Source organism: Suricata suricatta, chromosome 17 (assembly GCF_006229205.1).
Source record: "Suricata suricatta isolate VVHF042 chromosome 17, meerkat_22Aug2017_6uvM2_HiC, whole genome shotgun sequence".
Classification (NCBI taxonomy): Eukaryota; Metazoa; Chordata; class Mammalia; order Carnivora; family Herpestidae; genus Suricata; species Suricata suricatta.
Window position 1 is genome coordinate 56739236 of NC_043716.1, and position 12171 is coordinate 56751406.

A 12171-nucleotide genomic window follows, 5' to 3' on the forward strand; every position below is an offset into this window, starting at 1 on the left:
TGGGAGAGACCTCGCTGTTGACCTCCCGGGGACCTCGCCGGACTCCGCAGGGGCAGGAGGGCGGTGCCGGGCACCCGGGCTCCTGTGGACCACGACGGCCTGGCCACCCAGCCGGCCGCCTGTTTTCGTAGGACTTGCCAACGAAGAACGGTTTATACGTCTCAGGTAGTTGAAGAAAAAAAAATCAAAAGAAAATTAATGTTTCAAGGATGTGACTACTTCATGAAATGTGAATTTCAGCTGGTAAAGTTGAAAAAAATTAAAAAAATTTTAAACTTATTGTCTTCTTGGACAGAGAGACTGTGCACATGTGGGGGAGAGGGGCCGACAGGGAGGGAGAGAGGACCCCAGGCAGGCTCCGTGCTCGGCGCGGAGCCCAACGCAGGGCCGGGTCCCAGGGCCCTGGGGCTGTGACCTGGGTCAAAATCAGGAGTCAGACACTCACCCGACGGAGCCACCCAGGCGCCCCCACAAGTAAAGTTTTATTAGAACGTGGCCAGACTTATTTGCTCACTGGTCACATGAGGCTACTTTTGTGCCACCGAAAAGCCGGAGGCAGACGCTCTCTGGTCTTGGGCAGAGACATGGCAGCGGGAGGGCGCGGTGGCCGGGCTCCCCGGCTGGTGGGCCAGGCGCGCTCTCGGGAGCCTCGCAGGCCCGTCCTCTACGCCTTCCCCATGGCCTCGCGTTCCTTCATCGTGGATTCATACACAGAGACACCAAGATGCCCGCACACCCAGGTTTTAAAGGTCACCTGTGGGGCGCGCCCGGGCACGTGGCCACCACGCACGACCTCAATTCTCCTGAAGACCATGTCCTCGGTCACAACGAGCAGCCGCAAGGGGCACTCAGCACGCTCTTGCTGGTGAATCACCAGCGCCTGCATTCACGCCGCGCGCCAACCCCACGCCTTCTGGGCACATGCCAGACGCACGCATCTGCCGTGTCGTTTCTGGTCAGATGGACCACTGAAGCTGGGGTTTCTGGGCCAAGTTCTTGGAGGTGGGTGGGTATGTGTGGCTAGAAAGATCTCTCTCTGGCTCCTGCCGGCCTGGGGGTGCGATGGCCACATGGGACACCACGTGGACTGGACCTGCAGGGATTACGGCCGACGCCCTGAGTCTTGCTCTAGGAGAGGGGCGCACTCAGGCGGCCACCAGGAGTCCCGGCCCCTGCCTTCCAGATGGCACGGACGGTGCAAGTGTGAGGGTGCCGGGCTCGCCAGGGAAGCACGCGAGGCCTTAGCGCCAACGCCGACTGGAGCAGCCCCAGCCCCGTGGGGCCGACGAGGGCAGACAGGAAGTCATGGGCGCGCGTGCCGGCGACGCCAGAAAGCAGGGAACCCGGCAGCGCACGCGGGCTATTTCTACCCTCAGCTCCAGAAACGAAAACTAACAATGCAGTAAAGCTAAAGGAAAGAGAGAGGAATAAAGATACAAAGTTACTGGAACAAAACATAAAGATACAGTAATGAAAACATCAACAAAGCCCAAGTTGAGATGTAAACACACTAGAGAAATCAGCAAACGTCTCGTAGGGTCAAACACGGAAAGGAGCAAAAGCAGATGAGCAGCAGTGGGAGTAAAGAGGGACGCTCCTGCGCAGCCGGCACGGGCGACAGAGTCACGGAGAGACGAGCCCTCGTGACTGGAACGACACCTCAGGGAGACACGCCGCGCAGAGCTGACGCGTGGAGAGGCAGCGGGAATCCTCGCGCCGTGGCTGGAGACGGGACGCAGGGGCAGCCGCCTCCGAGGGAGGCCGGTGAATGGAGAGGCCGTGGACCGAGGCCGGGGAGCGGCACGCAGTGGGCAGGAGCCGCCCCGTGAGGACACGGGCCACACGCAGGAGGGAGCCTGGACGGGGCGCCGTGAGCGCTTTGGAGGTTCACAGCCCGGACACAGGTGGACGGGCTCTGGGGCCTCGGCCCCACCTCTGATTCCTTAAGTCGGGAGGGAAACGCGTGGAGGGTGTTTGTCCTTGTCCCCAAGTCTCTGCGTGTAAAGCGTTTCTCGACGTGGAGTGAACTCCAGCCGAGGCCTGGGAACCATCCTGGGCACTGCGGCCACGGAGGGCAAGGGGGTCCAGCCCTCGCCGCCAGCGCCCCGTGAGGAGGGAGGAGCCTTCTCCGGGGGGGACGTCACCTGCCTGTTGGAGGGGCGGCCGCCCCTGCTCAGCCCTGGCCGTGACACACACACAAGGTGTCTCCCGGGGCAAAATCAGTGCGCGGACAGCCACTGGGCCCTGGTACCGGGTGTGGCGGCGGGCGGAAGGTTCCGGCAGCCTCCCCACACGGGGCCCAGAACGGCCTGTCAGCACCGTCAGAGCACAGCCGAAGTGACGGAAACTCCCGGCTGCCCTGGCACACGCCGCGCACCTCCACACCCCAGTTAACACTCGCCCTCTGGCCACGATGGGCCCGGCGTCCGGGCACCGGGTGAGCACGGGCGCTGCGCGGGGGCGCCGGGGGCGCACTCACCGATGAGGGCGTTGAGGGCGGAGTAGGAGCTGACGCGGCGCATCTTGTCGACGGTCTCGAAGGACAGGATGTACTCCTCATTCTCGGGGCTGCCCAAGGTGCTGCTGGCGCTGCTGCTGGTGCTCAGGTTCCCGGGGGAGAAGGCCACCGAGCTGCCCGCTGGCCGGCGGGGCGGGGCGCAGGTCAGCCTGGGCTCCGGGGCGCCGGAGCCCCTACCGCCCAAACCCCGGCTCCTCCAGCCGCGCCCTAGCGAGGCCTGGGCTCCCCGCCGCTGGGGCACGTGGGCCTCGGGGGGACCTGTGCCTGGCCGCTGATGCGCATGCGGGGCCCGCTGGGGCGAGTACCCCTCGGCAACAAGCAGAAGGGACAGCGGGCGCGGGGTCCCGTCCCAGAACAAGACGGGGCGCTTGAGCAGGTAAAGCTTCAGAAACCCACCCCCACTCCCGCCCCAGCCCAGGGCCCGGCTCCAGCATCTCACTCTCTTCCGTCAGGCTCAGGTTCTGCAAAGACTTGTTCAGGTTTCTGGCGGTGGTGACGGCGCGGATGTTCCCGTAGGAGCTCACGGAGCGGAGTCTGGGGGTGCACGGGCTGTCCCGCACTGGGGTCAAACTGCCCCCCTCTGGCAGAAAGAAGAAAGGGTCAAGGGTGGGCTTCGGGGCACAGCGCACCCCCTGGCCGGTGGCCACAGTGGTAGGTGACGGAGCCAGCACGGAGACCACCAGCAGGCCCCTTCCCAGTGAGCCTCTGACACGCATGGCTTTTTTTTTTCTTAAACAACAGGATCCTTTCAGAAATTTCTAACTATTTTGTAACTGCATGATTTAACCTGGTGATAAAAAGCAGTTATTAAAAGTCTACCTTTTCAAAAAAAAAAAAAAATAGAGTCAGCTGGATGCCGGGGGGTGGGGGGAGGTCACCAAAGGCCGCACCAAACACGCAGGGCAGGACCGGGCCCGGGGCCTCCCTGAGGGGAGCAACAGGTGCCTGTGGCCGCTGCCGTGCAGGTGACGACGGCAGGACCCCCGCGGCCTCTGGGCCCTCCTCCGGCGCACCAGCTGTTTCCAACGGGCAAGTTAATTTTCATTTCCCCTCCCTGATGTTCTAAAAGCGGTAAGGCTTCTGGTATTGATCACGAGCCCTCTTTCCTGCAGAAAAGGCTGCGTTCTGGGGGGCAGCCCAACACGATGAAGCAGAAATCCAGCAAAAAGGACAAATGGGGGAACAGGAGCTGCCTGGCGTGAGTCACTCAGCAGGAAGCCGGTGACAGCTCATCCTGGGAGGGGCGGCATGCTTCTCCCTGAGCCCCCACTGCCCACGCCTCGCTCTCCTTCAAGATTTCCATGAACTTGATTTCCGACAATGGTATACAGGAAGGGGAGTCAGAGGGTCACCGTGGCCCCTGCTGCTGTCCTTTCTATTCTGCTAATGCCTGGGATGGCGGGAGCGGCGGGGCCCTGCCACAGTCCTGGCCCGGGGCCCCCGGCGGGCAGGCCTCTCGGGCTCACTGTCCCGCCGCCGTACCTGTAGTCGCCGGAGACGGCAAGGGGTAGTTCTTCTCCTCCTCCATGAACTGCAAGGCCACAGTGCAGAAATTGCTTTCGTACTGCACGACAAGATGACTCAGAGCCACCACCAGTTCCTGCCGAGAGGGACAAGGACAAGCAGGCTTACTGGCGGCGGGCAGAGGACTGCGGAGCAGCAGTGAGGCTGAGAGTTCACGCCGAGCACTCAAGTCACCAGGGAAAGAAGAAAGGTGAAAACAAGCCGCACTTGGTGTTGGCGGCAGGGACCGGCCCTTCTGGGGACGCGCTCGGGAGGGTCCGGGGGAGCGGGCGCCCCTGGACGGGCAGTGTGGGCGGGGTCTCGAGATGCGGCTGTGGGTGCGGCGCAGGCGTCCCCAGGACACAGGGGAAAGGCGGACGGGCCCCGGGCCCGGGCCGACGGCCCTGTGGATTGGAGCCTGCCGCTGCTGGGCCACTGGAACCCTGGGCACGCTGAAGCAGGCCCCTCCGACGAGTCAGAGCTCCTCATGAAACGTAAAACTTGCAAAGAGAAATCCATGTCCGGTCCCTGAAAGGCAGGGAAATTCTCCACGATCCTTAGGCCCAACTGCCTGAGGAAATGAGCTTGCATGGGGGTCCCCACGGCCCCATGCCAGGGACATTCTGCCCAGGTGCCCAGCTCCACCTGGCCCGGGACCTTGGCAGCTGCCCGCTCCTCACTCCCGTGCTCCTTCTCCCACTGGAGCGCACAGCCTTCTGCTTCCACCTGTCGTGTCTGTGCACGGCTCCAAACCCACACCCGTGTCCCCCTCTCTCTTCCAGCTCCCAGCTGGCCTCTCCGGTGCGTGCTCCCGCGACCCCGAATGGCGCGTGCCTGCGGTGCCAGTCAGCTCCCACTAGGGACTCCTCGGTTCGTGCCCACGGAACTGTGGATCCCTGGCCCACCTCCCACCCCATCTGCCCGCGTCTGAGCGCACCGAGCCCCGGGCAGGCCTGCCCACGCCCGCCGCCGACATGCCTCCCAGCGGACACACAGTCTGTGTCCTCCGCGCAGAGCGCCGACTCGCCCCTTTGCTCTGATGTCCGGCAAGAACAGCTCGGGCCGGCCCTGGAACAGGAGCCCCCCGGCCCCCCACCAAGTGCAAGCGCTGAGCAGCCAGGTTTGGTTCCGTGCCAGATCAGCGAGGGCTGGTGACCCGCGCAGCACACGGCAGGAAGCCTTTCCCTTCAGACGCGCTGTCCCTCTATCCCGTGGTTAACGGCTCAGGGGCGTCGTGCCTGGGCTCACGCACTGTCCCAGGCGAACCCGCTAACGCTCTCCTCTGGTCGTGTGGAAGGCTGGACCACGTGTCTTCCTGGGGGGTCCTCCCCCGCCCCCCATGGCCTCTGTGTCCTGGCCGCCACCTCGTTTCCTCCCCCGAGGGCTGCCGCCACCGCATGTTTCCAACAGCACATTACTGGCTGCCACCTGGTGGCCCGGAGGGTCGGGCTTGGCCCCGTCACCGTGCAAGCGGAGGGCGCCTGCTCCGACGTCAACGCCCCGCCGGCTGGCCAGGCAGCTTGGCCCCGTCACGCCCGCCGGGGACCTGGCAGCCTCTGCTGGCTCCCTCGGCGTCGCTGGGTCAGGCGTGCAGGAAAGGGAGGGGGACGCCTTGCACTGCGGCTCTGTGGTCTCTCGTTACAGACACACAAAACTGAAGCTGTGAAGGCGGACGGGGTGGGGAAGCTGGGCGTGAGGATGTGGCTGGGCGGTGACACCCACAGCCCTCGCCTGGCCCTGAGGGGGGCAGCTGGCCGGCTGGGCACCCTGGGGTGTACACTGCACGGACAAGTTCACGTCCACAGGGATTCGGGAGAATGATGTGACTCCACTGACTTGGATTCATGTATCAAGTGAGCCTGCTCCGCCCTGGAGAGGGCACCGTCACCACACGAAGTCAATGCGTGTGATCTGTTCCATACTGAACACACGTGACTTTGTGAAAACCCCACCACACACCCGCTTCTCTTCTTGGCCGCAAACTGGGGCACGGCAGCGGCTGGTGGCACGTGTCGTCACTGCCGTGGCTGCAGGGGAGAGCCGGCGAGCCTGAGGAGTGGTGAGGGGCAGGCGAGCTCCCAGAGCCGGGTCTCCAGACCAGCAGGCTGGGTCCGGGCTCCCGGCGGTGCCGCCGCGTGGCTCTGGCCCAGCAGACAGGCTGCCAGCGGTCGGCACTCTGCGGACAGTGCAGGGTCCCCGGCTCTGAGCAGGCACCGCCCCCAGCGCGGCTTTCCCTGCCCACCCTGCTCAGGCTGCATCCTCTCTGCAGCCGCTGCCCGGTCCCCAGGCCTCCAGGCCCCACAGCAAACACGGCCTCCTGGTCTCCTGTAGGCACAGTGCCCAGGCCTCGCCCAGCACCCGGAGCGCAGCGCCCCAGCATTTGCCAGAAGGGTGAGGAGCTTGGCACCGTGAGGACAGGCAGGCTCCTGACACGCGGGGCCCCGCCCCTCCCGCTCACTGTTCTGGTCATTTGAGCAGCGAGCAGCCCCTGGGAGCACCGTGGTCCTTCATGTCCCTGGACGTCTGCAGTCTCTGCCCAGCCTGCCCGCTCCTCCCCTCCCCGGCCCCCGGCTGCTCAGCCCTCACAACCCGGGGTGAGCTCACACCCACAGAAGCCTTCCTGACTCTGCCCTGACGAGCTGGGGCGGGTGTCACCCTGTCCTGCCGCAGAGAGCTCCGGACCCCCCTCTGCAGCCCTGCGCACACGCGAGCATCTGGGGAAGAAACGCACGTGGCAGAGGGTTAAACCAACGTTTAAAGGTCTGCTCTCTACAGGGTGTGTGGCCCTGGGAACTGAGGGCCCACAGCTGCGGCCAAGGCCACGGGCCCAGATCCCGGGTGCCGAGGGACCCCAGTCGAGAGGCACTCTGCCGCCTGGGGACCCGGGGGGGGGGCCACGCACCTTGCGGACCATGGGGCTCCCGTCGTTGATGAGCTGGGCCAGCATCATGGCCACGTTGTGGTCGATGGTGGTCGAGTGGTCGGTCCTCTCCGCAGAGTTGCCCACAAACGTGCCAAGGGCGAAGACCGCCGCGCAGCGCACCTGGAGGACGGGGTCACGGTCACGCCACGGAGGGCGGCTGCGCCTGGCCCCCGCCGGCCCCTGGCCCGGGCTCACCTCAGGGATGGGGTCGGAGAGCAGGCTGTAGAGCTTCTCGTGTGCGCTGTCCCTCACGCCGCACCACCTGGCCGAGTCGAAGTTCTGCCAGATGCGCCCCAGGCAGATGGCCACCCACTGGCGCAGCAGCGGGTGGGGGTCATTGAGCTGCTCCAGGCAGATGGCGATCAAGTTTCCCTGCAGGCAGGCCTCCTGCCAGGAGACACACAGCACCCGAGGTCACGTGCGGCCCGGGGGGGCCCGCTGCGGACACAGACCCATTTCTCGGGGAAGCTCTCGTACTGCAAATTTGCCCAGTTTTCCTCACTCCAAACCCACCACTCTCAGCGTGGCCTGCAGACGGCAGGCTGGTGACAGGAGGGCCTGTGCCCCTTCCGGGGGGACCTGCTGAGCGCCCTGCCCCCACACAGGGCCCCTCGGGGCGGCCGTGACGCTCACCTGTCCCGTGTTGTAGCTGCTCACGATCACAGCGAGGATGAAAGCCGTCATGGTCCGGTGCTCGGCCTGGAAAACACCAGCCGGCCTGGGTGCGGTGTCCCCGGGCGGAGACCTGTCACTCCCCAGGCATAGCAGGGCCCTCCGTTCCGGACCCGAGTCCTCGGGGACAGGCTCTGAGGGCTCTGGGCCGGCCTCTCAGGGCACGGCTGCTCCCCAACAGGGACAGGACGGGGCGGGACAGGCCCTCCAGCTGCACAAGCCCGTCTCGCTCGCCCCGCACCCTGTCCGAGCCCGTCGAGGCGCACCGCCCGCCCCTGCCCGGTGTGCGGCCGAAAGCGCCCGACTCCAGCATCCTGACTCGGCTCCCGGCTTCCTTCTTCCTGGTCTTCGGTCACGTGGGTCAGTCTCCGCGGGGCGTCTGCCACGTCTGCCCGCTGGGGAGCCGTAACGGTGTCGCGGTGCCTGGCGTTCTAGCGCCCGGAGCGGTCTGAGGTGGGTCTTCCGCGCTCTCGCCCTTGGAGTAGTCAGGGCTGCAGATTCCAACGTTCCTCCGCCGCTCTCACCCCCTCGAACTCACGACACCGCGGCCGTGTTCACAGCCGGCGCTCGCCCGCTCCTCAGGCCCACGCTGCTGCCTGCGTCCCCGCGGGTCCGGCTCCTCCGGAGGCCTGGGCCCCGTCAGCCCTTCGCGGGGCGTCCGAATGCGGTCAGCCGCGCGCCGGTGGCCACGTGCTGGCTCTGCCCGTGTCCTGGATGGCGCGCGAGGCGGCGGGGGTTCTGGGTGGCAGTCCCTTCCCCCAGCGGCTGTGCCTGTCACCTGCCGGCTCTATCCGCCCCTGAGCGGGGGCCCCTCTCCTGCCAGTTACGTTTAAGATTTTTCCCTTTTGCCTTTGACATTTTCTGTCTCTGTTCGGTTGAGTCTTCGTGTGAATTTGTTTTCACTTAGTCTTCTCCAGATTCAGTGCTCTCACTGAGAACTTATTCCTTTCTTCAAATTTTGTTTTTGTTTTGTTTTTTTTTTTGAGAGACAGAAAGAGACAGCACGAGCAGGGGTGGGTCAGAAAGAGAGGGAGACACAGATCCCGAAGCAGCTCCAGGCTCCGAGCTGTCAGCACAGAGCCTGATGTGGGGCTTGAACCCACAAACCGTGAGATCATGACCTGGAGCTGGAAGCCGGACGCTTACCCGACTGAGCCACTCAGGGGCCCCTCATTCGTTTCTTCAAATTGGGAAAATTCTCAGCCATGACCTGTTCACATCCTGCTTCTCCCCATGTGCCGGGGGTGCCTGCGGCCTCAGGCTGGCGGCAGCGAGACCCCCCACAGGCCTGGGTCCTCACGCTCCGCACCTGCTTCACTCCAGGCCTTTCTCCACGAGTCTCTCGCTCACTGTGCTGCTCTATGTTCGATTCACTCACTGCTCTGGATGGCAGCGTCTGTCCTGTTACAGTCCCCAAACCTGCCTATTTATTAAAAGAATCTGGTTGGTCCTTTGTGAGGATGAGTAAAATGGGAGAAATGGATTATTTTCTTAGACACAAAAGTACTGAGGACATAACCCAGGGGTGTATTTCTGGACATAATTAAAGAAACAAACTGTTTCGATGAATCGTTGGAAACATAGTTACCCTTATGAATGTCATGGTCTTTCCCAGAGAACTCTATTACCTTCAGTTCTTGGCTGCTAATTTCCTGTTTGCTGACTTCACGCCGGGCTCCGTCCTGTGGGTCGGGAGCCGGCTTCTGCTTCTGGCCCGAGTCTCGTGGGCTCCGGGCCGTGCAAGGGCCCTGTGGAGTTTTGCCTTCGCTTCTTCCAGGGGCCCAGAGACCTTGGCTCGGACGTGGAGAGACAAAGGGGAACCCCCTTCCGAGCCTTCCGAGCCCTCTGAGCCCTCGCACAGGTGGGGTGGGGGAGCTTGAGCGCGCCTGCTCCGCGCTGTCCCTGCCTGTGCCGCCGCCGCGTCCAGGCACCGCGACACTGTTACAATTCCCCGGGTGCGGACGAGGGTCCGTGCGCACAGGGGACCTCAGGGTCAGCGCCCCTCCCGCAGGCTCGCCTCAGACCTCTCGCTTCAGGTTTTGGCATCGCGACAATGTTCTCTCTTTCGAATCTCGCTCTGGGTCCACACTGTCGGCGGCCTGCAGTGGACGCGGGGCCCACGTGTGCCAGCCTGGCTCACCGCTCGGCCATAGTCACCGCTTCGGTGTCCTCGTCCATCGGGCTGGCTGGGTTCTCACCCGAAAGGCAGGGGCACAGCCGTTTCCAGACCTCATGCTGACTACACTTGCACAGCGAGGTTGATGCTTAGTTACCACGCTTGAGTTGAGACCTCGAGGGCTTTTATGTAATAATCCAGCTGTTAATGTCTCTTGGGCTTTCTCCGGGAACCCGCATTTAGCTTGGAAAAGCCGTGAGGATGCGTGCTTGCCTGTGAGATCGGCTGGGGGCGGGGAGGGGACTCGGGTCTCTCCTGTTCTCTCTGCTGTGCCAGGGGCTCGGGGACGGAGCCCAGAAATCGGGCCAGGCCGCGTAGGCTGCGTGCAGATTACTACCTTTAAGCGTTTCATAGAATAAACCAAGGTGAAACTTCGACGTCCATGCTCTTCTCTCCTCCCCTGCCTTCCTTCCTGACTCATAAGGCACGTCAGCATCTCGTCGTGTTCCAGAACCTTCACGAGGCGCACCAGCTGCCGCACCAGACGCAGGCAAGCACTCGTTAACTCTAACTCGGCCGACAGGGTGACAGCGGCCCCCGCCGTGCTCACATGCCAGGGACGGACGCCCTGAACGCACACCCGCAGCGGCCTTGACCTCAGGGGCACGCTGCCCGCCCACACCCATGGGGAGCAGCCCCGCCACAGGCATCCCAGAGCATGAGCGCGACAGACGACGTGGACCCCGAGGGCGTCCCGGGGGCGGGGGTCTTACTGGCATGTACGGGTCTGCCAAGACCGAAAGGAAGTATTTGTGGCCGTTGTCCTTCACCAGGTCAGCTTGGCAGGACTGGGGAGAGAAAGAGACAGGGAGAGAAGTGAGTGCGGGTGCCGCCAGGGTCCTCTGGCCCCGTGGGACGTGGGGACAAGGGACGTGCGGTCGGAGTTCGCTGCCTCGGTCATCTCCTCCCGAGGCCCACGTTCACCCGGCGGCGGGGCCGGAACGGCGGCCTGCAGACGCTCCTCCCGGAGCCAGCGCCTGCACCTGACATGCGCACGAGTGGGGCCGCTCCAGCGAGAGCCATCAGGAGGGAGGAGCACGGATGCTCCAAAGAGCAGGCACGTGGCCCAAGCTGACCTTCTAGGTCGGAAGTCAGGCCCATGTCGAATGGGAAGCCACAGCACAGAGGTGGAGGGTGCTCTGGGCCACGGAGGACGGGGCCCTGGAGGACACGGGAAAGGGGTGCCCGGGAGCAGGGGGTTTGTAAGTGACACTCAGTGCCCAGGACTCGGAATTCCGGAGGAGGGAGCCTGGCTCGGAGGTGGTGGCCAGCGTTCCCACCAGCCCTGACTTCACACCAGGCTGGCAGGTTTGGGGGCACTTTGTAGGTGCTGGCTCGTCAAGGGGCTCAGAGGTCGAGCCCCAGACACTCTGGGTGGAGTCTGCACGGCCTCAGGTGCACAGCAAGGAGAGGAAGCTCCTGGGTGCGCGGGGGACAGGAAAGCGCAGGACTGGAAGCGAGGAGCGAGGCCTCGGGCCTGGCTGCCCTCTCGCTCGCTGGGGGCCCACTTTGGAGATTGGCGCCCAGCACCTGGAGTGGCCACGGAAACACACAGCACATCCAGGAGCCGCCGCGAGCGGTGGAGACACACGGATCGTGGGCTCCTTCTTGGAGACCGTGACCCTCGACCCAGATGCGGCCACGACACTGAACAGGCTTCTGGATCCACTGGACAGGCCCGCAGAGACATGCCTGGCACGCTCCATCCAGAGGACAGAGCCCATCAGAGAAGTGAGGACGGAGTCCGGAAAGGAGCTTCTGACAACAGAAGGAGAAGAGCCACGTGCTCCCCCTGCCCCGACTGCGTGGTGCCCCCACCCCCGGCCGTGCGCAGCCCCTCCCAGCTCTGCAGCCAGAGCGCCGGCCCCACGCCCCCTCCACACCCCTACTGCCCGGGGCTCTGACGATTAGGTGCTTCTGCCTGTGTCTCCTCCACCGATCAGGCGGCCGCTGGCCTCCCGTTTCGAGGGAGCTGAGCAGGTGGGCATCGGTGGGCAGGGGCACCTGGGCTCCGGTCAGTAGCCAACCCCCGAAGAGCCAGGGAGGCCAGGTGCCACCACGAGGGCCCCTTGCCCTGAGTGCAGGCTGTGACGGAAGGAGGAAAGGCACCAGCACCACGGGAGGGCAGCTCCTCCACACCCCCGGCGGCGCCGGCGTCCCTGGGGGCAGCGGGTGGGCGCCCGGGCTGGAGAACAGAGGCTCCTTCTGTTTTACACCAGGCGCTCGACAGGTCGGATCAAGGCCCGTGCGTCTGCAGGAGAAGCCGTTCAAAGTGTCTCATCAGAGAGGAGCTGGCGCCGCCCGCGCATTCAGGACGAGGCCCGTGTCGCAGCGCCATGCCTCTGGGCCGCCGGCTCTGGTCGGGCGGCCCCGCCCCCC

The 12171-nt window shown here is 64.5% G+C and overlaps 1 protein-coding gene across 1 annotated transcript in view; it reads right to left on the minus strand.

Annotated features, from left to right (window-relative positions):
• RPTOR (regulatory associated protein of MTOR complex 1) overlaps positions 1–12171 on the minus strand; it is a 71914-nt gene that overhangs the window by 42561 nt on the left and 17182 nt on the right. The window contains exons 3-9 of the mRNA XM_029927118.1: positions 10506–10580; positions 7578–7643; positions 7140–7331; positions 6924–7064; positions 4001–4118; positions 2958–3098; positions 2480–2638 (exon numbers count right to left, since the gene is read on the minus strand). Of these exons, the coding sequence (XP_029782978.1) occupies positions 2480–2638; positions 2958–3098; positions 4001–4118; positions 6924–7064; positions 7140–7331; positions 7578–7643; positions 10506–10580 (892 nt within the window). The remainder of the gene's footprint in view (positions 1–2479; positions 2639–2957; positions 3099–4000; positions 4119–6923; positions 7065–7139; positions 7332–7577; positions 7644–10505; positions 10581–12171) is intronic.